Source organism: Aquarana catesbeiana, linkage group LG04 (genome assembly GCF_042186555.1).
Source record: "Aquarana catesbeiana isolate 2022-GZ linkage group LG04, ASM4218655v1, whole genome shotgun sequence".
Lineage (NCBI taxonomy): Eukaryota > Metazoa > Chordata > Amphibia > Anura > Ranidae > Aquarana > Aquarana catesbeiana.
This window is the reverse complement of record NC_133327.1, coordinates 337,603,603-337,622,810: the sequence shown is the minus strand read 5'-3', so window position 1 is coordinate 337,622,810 and position 19,208 is coordinate 337,603,603. Positions and strand designations below refer to the sequence as shown.

Here is a 19,208-nt window from a genome sequence, read left to right as displayed (position 1 = left end):
TTTCCTGGGTTTTCTTTAATCTGATTATGAATTACAAATATATTTTCTTTTCTTATAGACGCTGTAAGAGTGTCAGATCTAGACATCAAAACGGAGTCTTCCATGAGCCCACAATGACCTTCCAAAGTGTTAATCAGCATGAAGACAAACTGTCGCATGAATAACGATTCTGTGATTTACGGAAAATGTATATTAATAGAGAGAGGCATCATTTAAAGGTAATATATTGTTTTCCTTAAGCTTATTCACCCCTCAATTTCTGTGAATAAAGAGTAATGATTAAAATGTTAACCAAATTTCTTGAAACTTTGAAAGAAGCGTCCGATAATTGTTGACTATGGCATGATTCTGGACCATTTGAGACAGAGAACCTATTGGTTATTAGCAATAATACCACACACAAAGGTTCTGTGCAAAATTAATGGGTTGGTTGACAGTTCTGCAGTAATTTCCTCCAAAATAATCTTTTTCTTTTATTCCTGTCCGGCAAACAATTTATCAGTAGGGTACATGCGGGCACACAAATATCTCTAAAGTGAACGTCCTGGGTTCGGCTCAATGAGCTTTCCTAGTGGTGGGATATTTTATGACTCATGTCTCAGTAGGGTACAATTTATACATTGTGATCTGTAAATTCAGTTTAAAGTCTTTTGTATTCAAGGATACTGATGCACATACATAGTCACAAGTAGCCAGCCTTCTACCACATGCCTTAAAGCTCTGTTTTTCGATACTCAATTAAGTATAGATTGATATCAACAAAATGATCTTCGAAGTCTTTTAGAAGCACGCTCTACAGTAACAGTCTACCCAATTTCGGTTTCGTAATTTTAGGAATGTCATCTTTAGCGTATTTTTTTTCTAGATAGAACATCCGATTTTTCACAAAAGCTGGTTTCTTTTTGACACAAGCGGTTGAAAGGATTTGGTTCGGTACAGTGCAGTGTGAATTGCTGTTTTTTTGGAGATGTCTGTGGAGCCAGTTAAAACCGCAAACCGTCCGTTCTGTCTACATCTGTGCATAAGTCGTGCACCATGAGAGTACCTTTGCATGTAAGCCACTTTTCATCACAAGCAAATGAATTCTGACTCACTGAAAGCTTGATGATTCAATTATTGGAGCATTTATTAGTCATTGTTGGCTTTACAGATTACTCTGTGACTCAGATGGAGAAATGTAAATTAAGTTGCTGAATACTGTCAGGAAGCGAGAGTTTTGAAGACTACTTAAGGCAGACCACAGACTTTTGTTAGCTTTATCCTTTGTATACTTTCATTTTTTTTATATAGTGACCAATGCAATTTTTATTTCCACCATAACAAGCAAAGGTAACTTGATGTGCTGTTAGCCAATGAAAAGAACCTATGCTCTTACTTCTGTGTACAACAAAGCACACAGGTTCTCCTAGACTTTGTGTGATTGTTTATCATCCTAAAACAATCCAACTATTGTGAGATGTTTTGTTTACTCAGCACCAACTTAGGATGGGATCAAAGTGACCAGAGTATGCTCTCTTGCAATGTATGAGTTGGAACTACGAGCAAAAATAAAAAAATACAGATGATGCAGTCTACCACCAGCATTATTGAAGCATTTTTTGGTTTTCTGAGTCACCCTTGTAAAATAGTTTATTACCTGATGATCCTGCCAGTAGACCCTTCCTTTTTCAACCTCCTTTAAGAGGGTGTATTATATTTGTAAATTTTAACTTTGTCCATAGTTCCTCTTTAAGGCTCGGTTCACATATATGCAAATTGGTTATGTTTTAAACTGCATCCGATTTGCATGGCATGTGAACCTGCAGCTTTTTTAACAGGGCCAGTTCACATACACTATATTGTCAAAAGTATTGGGGCACAGGAACTTTAATGGCATCCCAGTCTTAGTCCGTAGGGTTCAATATAGAGTTGGCCCATCGTTTGCAGCTAGAGCAGCGTCAACTCTTCTGGGAAAGCTGTCCACAAGGTTTAGGAGTGTGTCTATGGGAATGATTGACCATTCTTCCAGAAGTGCATTTGTGAGGTCAGGCACAGATGTTGGACGAGAAGGCCTGGCTCCCAGTCTCCACACTAATTTCCAAAGGTGTTCTACTGAGTTGAGGTCAGGACTCTGTGCAGGCCAGTCAAGTTCCTCCACCCCAAACTCACTCATCCATGTCTTTATGGACCTCACTTTGTGCACTGGTCCAAATCATTGATGGGGGGGGGGATTATGGTGTGGGGTTGTTTTTCAGGGGTTAAGCTTGGCCCCTTAGTGCCATTGAAGGGAACTCTTAAGGCAAGGGCATACCAGGACATTTTGGACAATTTCATGCTCCCAACTTTGTGGGAATACTTTGGGGATGGCACCTTCCTGTCCCAACATGACTGCGCACCAGTGCACAAAGCAAGGTCCACAAATGCCTAGATGAGCGAGTTTGGGATGGAGGAAATTGACTGGCTGATGATGCCAGGCGATGAAATGTCCGTCGAGGCATAAAGTAGTGGTCACGTTACTTCCCGGTCCCTGCCTTCCAGCTTTCACCAGTCAGCCAGTGGAAAGCACGCCGGCATGCTCTTACAACAATTAATGCGAGTTATCCTAGTGCCAGAGACGGCACTTTACAATGTAATCAGCCTTTTACTTGATTTGTATTTTTGAAAATATATTGTATTACACTATATCGGTTCCCTTTTACATTACACGGTATTATGGTGGAGAGGAGGAGAGTTGCTCAGAACCCCCAACAGGTGTAAGAAGATTCTGAAGGAGACTCACCAATCCAGGCGATTCCAGACCTTCTTTTTAGTTGAAGAGGTTATGACTATTTGGTGAGTGTACATCCATTTGGGCACGATTGGATGAATAAGCAATAGATGGTGATGGTTTAAACAGTATCTCATGTTGCAGAAAGAAGGAATTTAAAGATATAGAAAATTTATTATGAACTCTATTTCTAGGGACTTTTCACATTGTCACTAATAGAATTAAATGGTCCATTGCACTTTATTTTTCAATTGTTTCATAAGATATGATTAATGTTTTTAATTTAGCGCCCCTCACGCTTTTTATGAAAAGTGGTAGGTAGGTAGTTAGAGAGTTGAGACAAACTGTGTATTTTGGGATCACCATACCATTTCAGTCTGACCCTACAATCTTTGTACAATCAACTTTAGGTTTACCAAAACTATATAATATACCATCCTAAACTTTCCTGTCAATTTGTATCCATTCAAGGGTGCTTACAGTTTCATAGATTTAGTTAAAACCTTTATCCCAAAAGAAACTAAATTTATATGTAACTACAGCTGTGGCCAAAAGTTTTGAGAATGACACAAATATTACTTTACACAAAGTCTACTGCTTCAGTGTTTTTAGATCTTTTGTCAGATGTTACTATGGTATACTGAAGAATAATTACAAGCATTTCATGAGTGTCAAAGGCTTTTATTGACAATGACATTAAGTTTATGTAAAGAGTCAATATTTGCAGTGATTACCCTTCTTTTTTTAGACCTCTGCAATTCACCCTGGCATGCTGTCAATCAACTTCTTGGCCAAATCCTGATTGATGACAGCCCATTCTTGTATAATCAATGCTTGGATTTTTTCAGAACTTGTGGGGTTTTTTTTGTTCACCCGTCTCTTGAGGATTGACCACAAGTTCACAATGGGATTACGGTCTGGGAAGTTTCCTGGCCGTGGACCCAAAATTTCAATGTTTTGTTCCCCAAGCCACTTAGTTATCACTTTTGCCTTTATGGCAAGGTGCTCCATCATGCTAGAAAAGACCATGTTCCTCACCAAACTCTTGGATGGTTGTGAGAAGTTGCTCTCAGAGGATGTTTTTGTGTCATGCTTTATTCATGGCTGTGTTCTTAGACAAAATTGTGGGTGAGCCTACTCTCTTGGCTGAGAAGCAACCCCACACATGAATGGTCTCAGGATGCTTAATGCTCTGTACACACCATAGGATTTTCTGATGGAAAATGTGTGATAGAACCTTGTTGGAAATTCCGACCGTGAGTAGGCTCTATCACACATTTTTCATAGGAATTTCCGACACACAAAGTTTGAGAGCTTGCTATAAAATTTTCCGACAACAAAATCCGTCGTCGGAAATTCCGATCGTGTGTACACAAATCCGACGCACAAAGTGCCACGCATGCTCAGAATAAATTAAGAGACAAAAGCTATTGGCTACTGCCCCGTTTATAGTCCCGACGTACGTGTTTTACGTCACCGCATTCAGAACGGTTGGATTTTCCGACAACTTTGTGCAACCGTGTGTATGCAAGATAAGTTTGAGCCAACATCCGTCAGAAAAAATCCATGGATTTTGTTGTCGGAATGTCCGATCAATGTCCGACCGCGTGTACAGGACATTACTGTTGACATGACACAGGACTGATAGTAGTGCTCACCTTTTCTTCGCCAGACAAGGTTTTTTCCAGATGCCCCAAACCATCAGAAAGAAGACTCAGAGAAAATTACTTTACCCCAGTCCTCCACAGTCTAAACCTTTTGCAGAATATCAATGTGCCCCCGATGTTTTTCCTGGAGACAAGTGGCTTTTTTGCTGCCATTCTTGACACCGGGCCATCCTCTAAAAGTCATTGCTTCACTGTTGTGTAAAGATGCAAGCAAGCTCTGCACTGGTGGTGCCTTGATCCCGCAGCTGAATCAACTGTAGGAGATGGCGCTTGCTGGACTTTCTTGGGCACCCTGAAGCCTTCTTCACAAATGCAGTGAAAATGTTTTTATGGGATTAAGTTAATTTTCATGTCAAAGAGGGACTTTGCAATTCATCTGATCACTCTTCAAATTACTTTGGCTCATGAAGTGTATACATGTACTAGAGCTAGAGTGGCTAAAAGTTGTAGGGTAGCTGCAGTTCCTTTTTTTTTTTTTTTTCTTTATGTTCTTGGCATTTGAAACTCCACACTTAAAAGTAGCTGTGCCAAGGCCCTTGGGCCAAGAACAAATGTGTTGATATTTGTTGCCCTGATAGCACACTCTGCTCTGCAGCGACGCTTTGCGGGCGGTTTTAACCCATTTTCGGCTGCTGGCGGGGGTTAAAAGCATCCCGCTAGCAGCCGAATAGAGCCGCTAAAAATAGCGCCGCTTTACCGCCGACGCCCACCCACCCCAGTGTGAAAGTAGCCTTAGGGTTAGTTTGGGTTTAAGAGTTAGGGTGTGTAACTGACTGTGAGTTTTTCAAGTGTAATTTATTTTGTTTGGGCACTAGAAAAATTAAATATAAAACATCCCTAAAAAGTCAACCAATTTCATTTTATTTTCCAGTTGTGTTTGCTGAGTTAGCTAAACATTATTTTTCTTTCTATTTATGCATGTTTAAAACCATAGTGTATGGTGAATGCTACTAGTTATTGTAAACCTCTGGTGACCAACTTGCAGCTCTTTCAGCAGCTCCTGAGGCCACTGTAGCATTCTGTGTTTTGGTACTTTCTCAAGCCAGTCAAGTTAAAATATTCTTCAGAGTGATTTCTATTAGTTAAATGGTTTTGTTTCTTTCTTTTACACTGTTTTACATTTTCAATGCTCTCCATCCATCTTAGTTTTTTCCTCTGATCTTTTATAATTTATCTTTACGAGGAAAATATCAAATAGGGCACAGGTAATTTCTAAGGAAACTATAGGGAGCATTGATTTGTAAAGGTACTATAAGGAATGGTTCACACTGAATGAAGTCTGTTGTGTTTTTAATCTGTAATAAAAGCATGCATATTGTTTTCCATGCATTCCAATGACTCTAGTTCACACTGTCCTCAGTTTCCAAGAACTCCTATAGCATTTCTGCATACTCTGAACTTTTTTTTATAGCATACCTGTAGTCTCTGACCTTCTCCTGTGGCAAATCAGCAGTCTGACAGATTTTTGTAGCATTATTTTTCCTCTATATAATGCTGGCCATAGATGGTTCAAATCTTGGTCGGTTCAGCAGGAACCAACCGAGATTCAAACCGTGTATGGGCAGGCTCAATGTACCAAGTTGATCGATAGATCAAATTGGGTATAACCAGCCTGCTGGATTTTACTTGTGTTTATCGCTAGTGGCTGTATAGCTGCTAGCAATAATCAATGTCATCCCCCAGCAGAGACAGCTTTCCCTCCCGGGAGAAGACAACAGCTCAACAGGAGGGATTCCCGCATCAACACTATCTGTGTTAATGCAGGAATCAAGCAAATTTATTTTCTGCAGGTTACAGGAAAGAAATTTGCACCTTGTATGGCCTGCCTTAGGTCCCCTTTATAAAGTCTATTGACCATTTTGTATCTTTTATATATGTTAGTCAATAGCTCTATCCTAATAAAAGATACCAAAGAGGGCTTGGCTTGGATATATGATATGTTATAAGATGAACTATAAGCTGATGGAAAATATGAAAATAACAACATCAGGTAGCTTACATTGTAAAGTATATGGAAACATATCAGACAGATGTGAGGGGGCAGATACAGTTTCAACGAGGAGGCGATAGTGGAAAGTGTTCATTATGGTTAAATATATCCACAGGAGCTTAGACAATAAGTGGGAGAAAATGTACAGAAAGCCTTTTATTTAACATCTAGAAGATATCTATTTTCCAAGTACCAAGCTAAAAATTTTGAGGCAAGGCATTCGTACGGAGAAACAAATTGGCATTGGTTGGTGGAATCCAAAGAAGGTTGGTTGCTGATGATCTATATGGTTGTGACCTTAAGTTTCTAATAATTTAGGTATAGCTTAAACAGTTTATTTAGTTTTCGATAAAGTAGGGAAGGGTTAAAGCTTTTTTTTTTTTTTTTTTTCTTTGCGATCCGTGTCCCATTGGAGAGGTTTCCCTTCTCACTGACCCAGAGCCAGAGACTCCCATTGGAAGATTGACTATCGCCTCCTTTTCTGGTGACAGTTCTAGAATTTTAGCTTTCCCACCACTTTCTGTCTCCGTCCCAATGGTTTCACCTGGTCAAAAAGAGAGGGCAAATCTTGCTAGGAGAACATGGACAACAATAAAAACTTGACATGGATGCTAATCCTTTCCTATTCTATCTAAAAATAAAAATAAAGGTTTTGGTTATACATTCAGTTTAACTAAAAAAAAAAATGACTTTGCAGTGATGAATATTATGTGATTTGCTTCACCTGTTTGTCATTTGAATATTACTTCCAAACTAAGTGTAATTTAAGTCAAAGAAGCAAAATAATGTTGGTCATATGTTTTGAGCAATGAAATAACTAACTTTTTATATAGAGTTGTTGACAAGTTCTGTCGCTTCTGAATGTCTCAGCATCCCAATACAAAATATGAATGGAGGACTAAGGATATCTCCATGTTGTAAGCCTACCCAATATATGAATAAAAATACAACACATTATGCTTACTTAATGAATATTTACCTCGGGTGGCCTTTCCTGTGAGGAAAAGTTGATACACTGCTAGCGAATAAATATACCAGAATGATGTTTCCAACTAATAAATATACCAGAATGATGTTTCTAGAAATGTAATGGACAGTGAACAAAATAAGTGTGCTTTGTTCAGCATTCTAGCTAGGATCCCTAAATTAAAAAAGAAAAGCCACAGGCTGCTAGTCACCTGTGCTGGTAAGTCTTAAATACATTTTTTCTGCCAATACACCATGAGGGGAATTTATCAAAACAGGAGCAGCCATGACAACAAGTCAGCATCTCTTTTATTTTAAAAGCTTAACTGAACAAGACGAAGATAGAGGGGGTTAGCTCTGGATTCTGTCTGCCCCAGTTTTGATAAACCTACCTCCCAACCTCCCCGGATTTTCCGTGACTGTCACGAGATTTGATTTAAATTCTGGCGTTCTGCAAAATCCATGCTGAATCTCACAGGCCAGTTCCAGAAGAAGTACAGGCACTGAACTCCAGTAACTGGCTTGATGGGCATGCTAGCATGAGCACCTCAGACCCGCATCTCATAAGGGGTGTCTAGGTTTCCACGTGCCACTACCTGCCCATCTATGGCAGCTGACATCTCTCCCTGCCAGTTGCCTGTGCAACTCACTGCAAAGCAGACTGAAGCCGCCTCCTCCTTAATTCTGACATTCTCATGTACACAGGAGAAGGAGCCAGGAAGGAAGGGACACAGTTCTACACGAGCCATGCTGATGACCTGAGGTCTGCATTGAACTTATTATGGCTGGAGACTTATAGGGGAAGGGGACACAGTGACCAGGAAGGGAGGCAGGTAACAAGGGTGTACACTCCTAATCCTTGTAAGAGGATATGTGCTGGGGGATGAAGACTTGTGCTGGAAGGGGGGGTGGATTTGAAGTCCTCCCCACCCCACCTTCTAGCAAAAGTACTTTCCCCTTTCAAAGCACCCCCTCACCCCTCACTTTCTAACACAACTCCCTAAATTGCCCCCAGCATGTATCTGACCCCCCCTCCCCACATTTTAGCACAAGCCCTCTCCCTTCCCAAAGTGCCCTGTCAGCACATATCTAAAGCCTGGGTTTTGTTTAACTATGCCCCTTAAGACCCTCCCGCTGTAAAGTTTAGCCACACTTCCTTTTGCCATTGCCAAGTGTCCTTCATTCTCAAAGTTGGGCGGAATGAATAAATTGCCCATAATGTATTTTTAGAACAACTAATTATTTAAATATGTGGCTCACAACTTATCTTAGCAATGTTAGATGTACTTATACAAGTCTACAGATGTTATCAGATCTGTATGCACAATTGGGTTTGAAACTAAAATTCTTAGGTACATTAAAATAAAGCAAGTAGGTATATAAGAAAACTAATTGTGGTATGTTGCTAAAATGATCAGTATAGCCATGTGAATAGGATAGAAACATACTTACCGAAGATAACTTCTTTAAAATTTAAGCAAGAACAGGATTTTTCTCCCTCACTGCTTTTCTATTTATGTGCAAAATATTTTATATATATATCACCTAAATACTTAGGACCATGTGATATTTCATTTTTCTTTTTTAATAAATCTGCAAAAATGTCAACAATTCTGTGTTTTTCTGTCAGTATGGGGTGCTGTGTGTACATTAATGAGGAAAAAATGAACTTAAATGATTTTAGCAAATGGCTGCAATATAACAAAGAGTGAAAAATTTAAGGGGTCTGAATACTTTCCGTCCCCACTGTGTATGTATGTATGTATGTATGTATATGTATATATATTTGGATTTGCAGAAATTTATGTGACCTCTAATACATTTTAAAATTATTATATTGCTAGCCTTCACTCTAACCCCCACTCTTTTCCATCAGATAATTGAGAATTTGCTGCATAAAGGTGGGTTTCGCAGAAATTTACATTGACACAAGTTAATTACTGTATTATAGTAATCACACAATACTGGTATTGGAGTTTATGGTCTTATTTCTATCAAATAACATCTTGATGAACTTCTGGATAATGGCAGGAGATGCAGAATGTATGCAGACCCTTTATTTACCAGCAGAAATTGTAAATGTTCCTTTATTTTGTCTGTTTAGGTTAACAAAATCATAATCTGATTTTCAAAAACTAGACAACAGCAGTGAAAGTTTAAAATGCTGTTAAACTCAAAAAGCTCTTTGTGATCAGTTGGAACAAGTTGTGGTTTTATCATACAAATCTCATTCTGCCCTAGACCTAAATGCCAAATAGCTTGTAACCTTAGTTAGCCTACAGGATGGAATGAGTCAGAGCAAGCTGAGACTTTTATCACTATATATTTTATGACACATAACTCTGCTTTGTAGTCATGCTCCCCCCACCCCCCCTTTTTTTTTCCTCCTCCAAAGACCCATATTAAAAATGGAGTCCACCTAAAAAAAAAAAAAAAATATTAAAAGCCAGCAGCTACAAATACTGCAGCTGCTGACTTTTAATAAATGGACACTTACCTGTCGTGGAGTCCAGCGATGTCGGCAGCTGAAGCCAATCAATCGCTTGGCTCTCGGCTGCTGCCGCCGCCAATCTTTGTGAGGGAATCAGGAAGTGAACCATTGCGGCTTCACTTGCCGGTTCCCTACTGTGAATGCGCGAGTCGCGCTGCACGTCCTAAGTGCTCCCCACTATCTCTTGGGACCTGCGTGTTTCCCAGGAGACAGCGGGGGGGTTGCGGGAAGGGGCGTGACTCCTGTGGGAGTCTATTCCAGGAAGTGGGTGCAAATACCTGTAGTAGACAGGTATCTGCACCCCCCTCCCCCCTTAAAGGTGCCAATAGTGGCACCGGAGGGGGGGGGGATCAGATGAGCGGAAGTTCCACTTTTGGGTGGAACGCCGCTTTAAGGCAATAGACCATTTTTCCATCTTGTGTTCTATTTCATATTGCATATTTTATTTGCTTATACACTTGAGTGTGAATCACTTTAAATACCATTTTCATTATCTTTCATAACATAATGGTAAAATGTACATGGCAGAAGCGGAAATGAGTCTGTAAAAACGGGCACAAAAGATATGACAACTTTAAGTTGAAGTTTTTTTTTCTAGGTAGAGCTTCAGTCACATAACTTACCTGTAATTAACTGTATCCCACATCTTGTCCGCTTCTTCTTACTGTAGAATTGTCCTTTCGCGTGAAGTTGTGTCCTCTTCACAACATCAAACTTCTGCCATTGCCTGGGTTAACTGTATCAGACATGACATTGAAGTACGACCCTTTACCCCTTTCCTCTATACCTTGTATTGCTTTCACAGAATGTAACGTATGTTAACTATTCTGTTAATAGGGGAAAGGCAGGTGAATGACAGTGTCCCCTCTCCTGCTCAAAGAACTTCTGACATTCTGTGAAAACAATGCAAGGATTATTGTGAATGGAGGAAAGGACAGAAAGAGTTGGGGACTATCTGGATCTTTTCACTGTACTTTAATGTCACTGTAAACAGAGAAAGATTTTCTCCTGCGCTCGTGAAGGCGGTAATGATGTAAAGTGGTAGTACTTACAAAGGAGGAAAAAATAGTGAAGATGATCATGCATGTCCCCCTGCCTAAACTGACCAGGGGTGGTCCGAAGAAGGCCAAGTGGAAAAAAGAGGTGGAAGGTGCGTGATCAAACGCTAGGATCAAGATAATACAATTTATTCTTATACAAATTAGATAAATGCATATAAAAAATGACTACGTGTTCATAAAACCTAGGTTGCAAAATATACACATTAAAAATTAAAAGTTAAAAGTTAGACATCTTACAAAAAGAGAAATACATCTCTCTACACCACATAGAGTGCTGGGATGTGGACAGGTCTAGCGCTAAGGAGAACTAATCACTTACCATGTGATATACCTCCCAACTAGCCACTCCTCTTTATGTTGGTCTACCATATTGTATAGACTTTCTTCCTTTTGTAAGGCTCTGATGAAAAGGGCAGTCCTCAAAACGCGTCAGACCCCACCTTTGAAAACTTGCCCTTTGTATGGGCATGTCTAACTTTTAACTTTCAATTTTTAATGTGTATATTTTCTAACCTAGCTTTTATGAACACGTAGTAATTTTTTATATGCATTTATCTAATTTGTATATGAATAAATTGTATTATCCTGATTCTAGCGTTTGATCACGCACCTTCCACCTCTTTTTTCCACTTGGCCTACTTTATTGTCACACCTGAGGCAGGTAATCCATGCAGTGTAGTAAATAAATGTAGCGCTAATAATAAACAAACTGAAAAGTGATGGAATGATCAGTAGGAATGACCCACTGAAACAAAAACAATATAAATAAATGTGGTGGAATGAATAAATATAGTTCAATAGTTGAATGAAGTGTCAATAGAACCTCAAGGAAATTATAGTCCCATAATAAAAATGTATAGTGAGTCCAACATGAATGGAAAATCTTCAAGTCTGTATTTCATCAGCATAAAGATCTTGAACAGGAAACAGATGCAATACGCTTACCAGAGACGGTGGATTCGGATGCCGGTAACACCGAATCAGACAGGCTTAGAGATCCAAGATGGAAGTGATTGTGCGAGGAACCCCCTGGATCTCAAGGGGAATCCCTCCTCTGTTCTGCCGATCAAGACTGCCAGTCCGGAAAAGATCCAGGGGGATGATGGAATATCCCAACCTCATGGAAGTCCCGGAAGTGTATGAAGCTGTCTCCATGTGTTCATCTCTATATGAACACATGGCATGCAGTGCCAGGTGTTTAGTGTTGTGGAGCGGACACAGCTTCACTTAAGAGAAGATTTTTACTGTAAACTGCAGTCAGCAGGACACAGTATACACTTCATTACAGGTAAGTTATGTGACTGAAGCTGTATCAAAAAATAAATATTGTTAATTTAACTTCAGCTTTAAACAGAATAATTAAATGTCCATGAGTATTACTATACAGCATATCCATGATATAATAACTCTTTGCATGTCCACAAAACACCTATTATGCTAGAAACACACACATTCTTGTAACCAGTTGACCTCCGGAAGGTTTTACCCCCTTTATGACCAGGGCATTTTTTGCTACTCAGCACTGTGCTACTTTAACTGGCAATTGCGTGGTCATGCAACACGGTACAAACAAAATATATTTCATTTTTTTTCACACAAATAGAGCTTTCTTTTAGTGGGATTTGATCCCTACTAAGTTTTTTTTATTATATAAACAAAAAAGAGAGATAATATAAAAAAAATAAAAACAATATTTGCTATTTTCTGTTATTTATATTAAATATATATTTATTTATTATAAATTAGATTTTTTTTTATTGGGTATGTTTTACCATATCCAATTAAAAAAAAAACAAAAAAAAAAACTTCTTTATAAATTTAGGCCAAAATGTATTCTGCTACGTCTTTGGTAAAATAAAGAAAGAAATCCCAACAAGTGTATGTTGGTTTGTGCAAAAGTTATAGCATCTAAAACCTATGGTGTGTGTATGTACAGTTCCTTGCAAAAGTATTCACGCCCTTGGCATTTTTCGTGTTTTGTTGCCTCACAACCTGGAATTAACATGGATTGTTTGAGGATTTGCATCATTTGATTTACAGAACATGCCCACAACTTTGAAGATTTTTTTTTTATTGTGAAACAAACAACAAATAGGACAAAATAACAGAAAAAGTCAATGTGCATAACTATTCACCCCACCTAAAGTCAATACTTTGTAGAGCCACCTTTTGCAGCTATCACAAGTCTCTATGAGCTTGCCACATCTTACCACTGTGATTTTTGCCCATTCCTCCTTGCAAAACTGCTCCAGCTCCTTCAAGTTGGATGGTTTGTGCTTGTGAACAGCAATCTTTAAGTCTGACCACAAATTTTCCATTGGATTGAGGTCTGGGCTTTGACCAGGCCATTCCAAAACATTTACATGTTTCCCCTTAAACCACTCAAGCGTTGCTTTAGCAGTGTGTTTGGGGTCATTGTCCTGCTGGAAGGTGAACCTTCGTCCTAGCTTCAAATCACACACAGAGTGGTACAGGTTTTCCTCAAGAATATCCCTGTATTTAGCACCATCCATCTTTCCATCAACTCTGACCAGTTTCCCAGTCCCAGCTGCTGAAAAACATCCCCACAGCATGATGCTACCACCACCATCTTTCACTGTGGGGATGGTGTTCTTTGGGTGATGTGATGTTTTGGGTTTGTGCCAGACCTAGCGTTTTCTTTGTTGGCCAAAAAGTTCAATTTTAGTCTTATCAGACCAAAGCACCTTCCTCCATACATTTTGGGAGTCTCTCACATGCCTTTTCGCAAACTCAAAACGTGCCATTTTGTTTTTTGCTGAAAGTAATGGCTTTCTTCTGGCCACTCTGCTATAAAGCCCTCTAAACTCTATGGAGCGTACGGCTTATTGTCGTCCTATGTACAGATACTCCAGTCTCTACTGTGGAACTCTGCAGCTCCTCCAGGGTTACCTTAGGTCTCTGTGCTGTCTCTCTGTTTAATGCCCTCCTTGTCCGGTCTGTGAGTTTTGGTGTGCGGCCGTCTCTTGGCAGGTTTGCTGTTGTGCCATGTTCTTTCCATTTGGTTATGATAGATTTGATGGTGCTCCTAGGGATCATCAAAGATTTGGTTATTTTTTTATAACCTAACCCTGACTTGTACTTCTCAACAACTTTGTCCCTTACTTGTTTGGAGAGTTCATTGCTCTTCATGGCAATGTTTGGTTAGTTGTGCCTCTTGCTTAGGTGTTGCAGCCTCTGGGGCCTTTCAAAAAGGTGTGTATATGTAATGACAGATCATGTGACACTTAGATTGCACACAGGTGGACATCATTTCGCTAATTATGTGACTTCTGAAGGTTATTGGTTGCACCAGAGCTTTTTATGGGCTTCATAACAAAGGGGGTGAATACATATGCACATACCAATTATCAGTTATTTATTTCTGAAAAATTGTTTTATGTATATATTTTTCTAATATTACTTCACCAACTTAGACTACAGGGGGTCCCCGGGTTACAAACAAGATAGGGACTTTAGGTTTGTTCTTAAGTTGAATCTGTTTGTAAGTCGGAACAGGTAAATTTTTTAAGTGTAGCTCCAGCCAAAAAATCTATTTTTAAGTTTTGTAGATAGCATAGGGAAGGGTTAACACCCCTGTAGCATTTGTTTTGCTGTCTGTGCCCCTGTTCAGAACATTTCACCTCACTTTCTGTCCCAATGACAATTGGATTTTGAAAATTTGGGGTTATTAGGGAAATAAGGATTGGTGATAAAGCATCAGTGGAGACACCTTTTTCCCATATTAACTCTTACAGGAGTGAATTTCCCTTCCTAGGGGTAGATTTCCTCTCACTTCCTGTTGTCTCCCTCCGTTTGTAAGTAGGAGTCGTTTGTAAGTCGGGTGTTTGTAAGTAGGGGACCCCCTGTATTGTGTTTAGATCCATGGCATATAATTCAGATTAAAAAAAGCATTGAACTAAAAGCTGTAATGTAACAAAATAGGTAAAAAGCCAAGGGGGTTAATACTTTTGCAAGGCACTGTATGTATATATGTGTATGTATATATGTGTATGTATGTATGTGTGTGTGTGTGTGTATATATATATATATATATATATATGCAGCTCAGTTGGCAGTGATTAGCATCTTGTAGTGGGACTGTGATTATAGGGTGGCGGCCAGTCTGGCCTAACACTAACTGACATAGTGACACTAATACAGTGATCAGTGAGAATACTGTACACTGACACTGGCTGAGAAGGGTTTAACATCTAGGAGCAATCAACAATGTGTAATGTGTGCTGATTTTACCTTCTGATTGGGCTGTTTCAGGGAGAAGAAACAGCTAAATTGGTATTTCTGTACACTGAGTTCTGTTTTTCCGTAAACACGGAACTCTGTGTGTGATTGGACACAGCCGATCAGCAGGTTTCAGCCAAAATCTTTGGCTGAAATCTGCTGCCAAACTCGTGCTGTATTTAATCTCAGTACAGGTCGGCAGGGGGGGCACATGCATGCTCACCCCAAACCCAAAAGAAGGCCGGTCACATACATGTACGTGACTGTGCTTTTACCTGCCCCCAACTTGCAGTATATTTACTGTGAGTGGTCGACAGGTGCTTAAAATGCAGTGCCTATGAGTAAATTGCAGTAACAAATTGCAATTCAGGTTAGTGAAGTCTCATCAATGAAAAAATATTTGATGCTTTTTTTCTTACCAGTAGTTATTACATCAAGCCAACACAAATGTAACCTTATTTCAGCAACTAAGGGCTTTATAGTAGACCCCCTCCTCCTCCTCCTCCTCTTCCTCTGTCCTTACTTGCTAGGGCTGAAAAGAAAAATAACAATTACCCAAATACCATGGACACACCTTCTGATGGGCTCTCCTAGGCAAGCTGAGGATCTCATATCTTTCAAGAATGCATTCCTGTCAAGTACATCAGGTCATTATAATGAGATTTTGAATAGTAAGTTGCAAGAGTCCCATAAAAACAATGAGTGACAATGTAATCAAAGATCTGGGTTCAAGAGATGTAGTTGTCTCTTTTCTTTGGGTATTTTTTTTTAAGCCCTATTGATGGAGAGTGGTGGCTACGATATAGTCCTCAGTTGTCACAGACCGCAAGATCAGTTCAGACATCAAATACTGATACTTCAACCCAGCAGATGGGGATAATACTAATATCAGCCAAAGTAACTTTTTGTATTTACATTTTTTTCATCGAAAACTGTGTTTTATTACATAGTTACATAGTAGGTGAGGTTGAACAAAGACACAAGTCCATCAAGTCCAACCTATGTGTGTGATCATATGTCAGTATTACCTTGTATATCCCTATATGTTGTGGTCAATCAGATGCTTCTCTAATAGTTTTTTAAAACTATCGATGCCCCCTACTGAGACCACTGCCTGTGGAAGGGGATTCCACATCCTTGCCGCTCTCAAAGTAAAGAACCCTCTACGTAGTTTAGGGTTAAATCTCTTTTCTTCTAATTTTAATGAGTGGCTATGTGTCTTGTTAAACTCCCTTCCATGAAAAAGTTTTATCCCTATTGTGGGTTCACCAATACGGTATTTGTAAACCAAAATCATATCCCCTCTTAAGTGTCTCTTCTCCAGAGAGAATAAGTTCAGTGCTCGCAACCTTTCTTCATAACTAATATCCTCCAGACTCTGTATTAGCTTTGTTGCACTTCTTTGTACTCGCTCCATTTCCAGTACATCCTTCCTGAGGACTGGTGCCCAGAACTGGACAGCATACTCCAGGTGCGGCCGGACCAGAGTCTTGTAGAATGGGAGAATTATCGCTTTATCTCTGGAGTTGATCCCTTTTTTTAATGCATGCCAATATTCTGTTTGCTTTGTTAGCAGCAGCTTGGCATTGCATGCCATTGCTGAGCCTCTCATCTACTAGGACCCCCAGGTTCTTTTCCATCCTAGATTCTCCCAAAGGTTCTTCCCCTAGTGTATAGATTACATTCATATTTTTGCCACCCAAATGCTTTATTTTACATTTTTCTACATTAAACCTCATTTGCCATGTAGTTGTCCACCCCATTCATTTGTTCAGATCTTCTTGCAAGGTTTCCACAAGTTATTGCGCTGCTTAGCTTAGTATCGTCCACAAATACAGAGATTGAACTGTTTACCCCATCCTCCAGGTGATTTATGATAAAAATTAAATAGGATTGGTCCCAGCACCGAACCCTGTGGGACCCCCACTACCCACCCCTGACCATTCCGGGTATTCCCCATTTATCACCACCCTCTGAACTTGCCCTTGTAGCCAGTTTTCAATCCATGTACTCACCCTATGGTCCATGCCAATGGACCTTATTTTGTACAGTTAACGTTTATGGGGAACTGTGTCAAATGCTTTTGCAAAATCCAGTTTCACCACATCTACAGGCCTTCCTTTATCTGGATGGCAACTCACCTCCTCATAGAAGGTTAATAGATTTGTTTGGCAAGAACGATTCTTCATGAATCCATGCTGATTACTGCTAATGATACCGTTTTCATTACTAAAACCTTGTATATAGTCCCTTACCATCCCCTCCAAGAGCTTGCATACTATTGATGTTAGACTAACTGGTCTGTAATTCCCAGGGATGTATTTTGGGCCCTTTTTAAATATTGGTGCTACATTGGCTTTTCTCCAATCCACTGGTACCATTCCAGTCAGTAGACTGTCAGTAAAAATTAGGAGCTATGGTCTGGCAATTATTTGACTGAGTTCCCTAAGTACCCTCGGGTGCAAGCCATCCAGTCCCGGTGATTTATTAATGTGAAGTTTCCCAAGTCTAATTCTACTTCTATTCTCTGTTAGTCATGAGGGTGCTTCCTGTGATGTGTCATGAGGATAAACACTGCAGTTTTGGTTACTGAAGCCCCCGATTCCCTCGTGAAGACTGAGAAGAAGAATACATTCAATACCTTCGCCATCTCCCCATCCTTTGTAACCAGATGTCCTTCCTCATTCTTTATGGGGCCAATATGGTCTGTCCTCCCTTTTTTACATAATTTCTTGGGCATTTTTTTGCTCTTCTCCGCTATGTGTCTTTTGCGTTCCATCTTAGCCGCCCTAATTGCACCCTTACATTTCTTGTTGCATTCCTTATAAAGTCTGAATTTTTTTGCGCTATAAACAAAAAAAAATAGTGACAATTTTGAAAAAAACGCATTATTTTTTACTTTTTGCTATAATAAATATCCCCCAAAAATATTTAAAAAAACATTTTTTTCCTCAGTTTAGGCCAATACGTATTCTTCTGCATATTTTTGGTTAAAAAAAATCACAATAAGCATTGATTGATTGGTTTGTGCAAAAGTTATAGCGTCTACAAAATAGGGGATAGTTTTATGGCATTTTTATTGATAATTTTTTTTTTTTTTTTACTAGTAATGGCGGCAATCGATTTTTATCGTGACTGCGACATTATGGCGGACACATCGGACATTTTTGACACATTTTTGGGACCATTGTCATTTGTACAGCAATAAATGCACTGATTCCTGTGTAAATGACATTGGCAGTGAAGGGGTTAACCACTAGGGGGCAGTGTAAGGGTTAATTATGTCCTGGGGAGTGTTTCTAACTGTGGGGGGCGTGGCTATGTGTGACATGTCACTGATCTCTGCTCCCGATCATAGTTTAAGGAAGTTGGCTCTTATGTTTCCTATTTGTGTGATTTATACTGAAGCTACTTGACCTGTGATCGCTGTTTCCTAAATTGCCCCGTATTTCCATATCCGTGATCAGGTCTGTAATCAGTAGATCTAGTAATGCTTTATTTCTAGTTAGTACGTCTACCATCTGACCCATGAAACTGGCCTGCAAGACATTTAGGAACTGGCGAGCCTTAGACGAATGAGTGGTTACCTCCGCCCAGTCTATGTCTGGATAATTAAAATCCCCCATTATGATAACACTTCCCATCCTGTGACTTTAGAACTAATCTGGAAATCGTGTTCTACATAATACATTATTACTATAATGGTGATCTGATGATCAACAATCAGTTAATAAAACCATGTTAGTAGATGAAGTCATTCAGTTGCCTCATTTATACATGTTTGATAAGTGCAAAAAAAAAAAAACTGTTAATCTTGCCAGAAATCTAATGAGATGCCTGTGCTAACTGATATTTGTTACACTGATGTATTGATATCTCCTGAGGACTACAGAACCACACACCTCTATTCCTATAGTCATATCCTGTTTTAATTGCTCTGATATGCTAGGGTGAGTTAAGCTGACCATAGATGGATAGAAATTCAGCTGGTTCAGCAGGGAACAGTCAAATTTTCATCCATGTCTGTTCGACTCTTGTTGAACGGGCT

At 39.5% G+C, this 19,208-nt stretch overlaps 1 protein-coding gene across 2 annotated transcripts in view; it reads left to right on the top strand.

The window, feature by feature from the left end:
* BACH2 (BTB domain and CNC homolog 2) overlaps positions 1 to 19,208 on the top strand; it is a 439,802-nt gene that overhangs the window by 215,899 nt on the left and 204,695 nt on the right. For both annotated transcript variants that reach the window (XM_073626941.1, XM_073626940.1), the window contains one exon: positions 59 to 218. In XM_073626941.1, coding sequence (XP_073483042.1) covers positions 186 to 218 — 33 coding nt within the window. In that variant the 5' untranslated portion in view covers positions 59 to 185. The remainder of the gene's footprint in view (positions 1 to 58; positions 219 to 19,208) is intronic.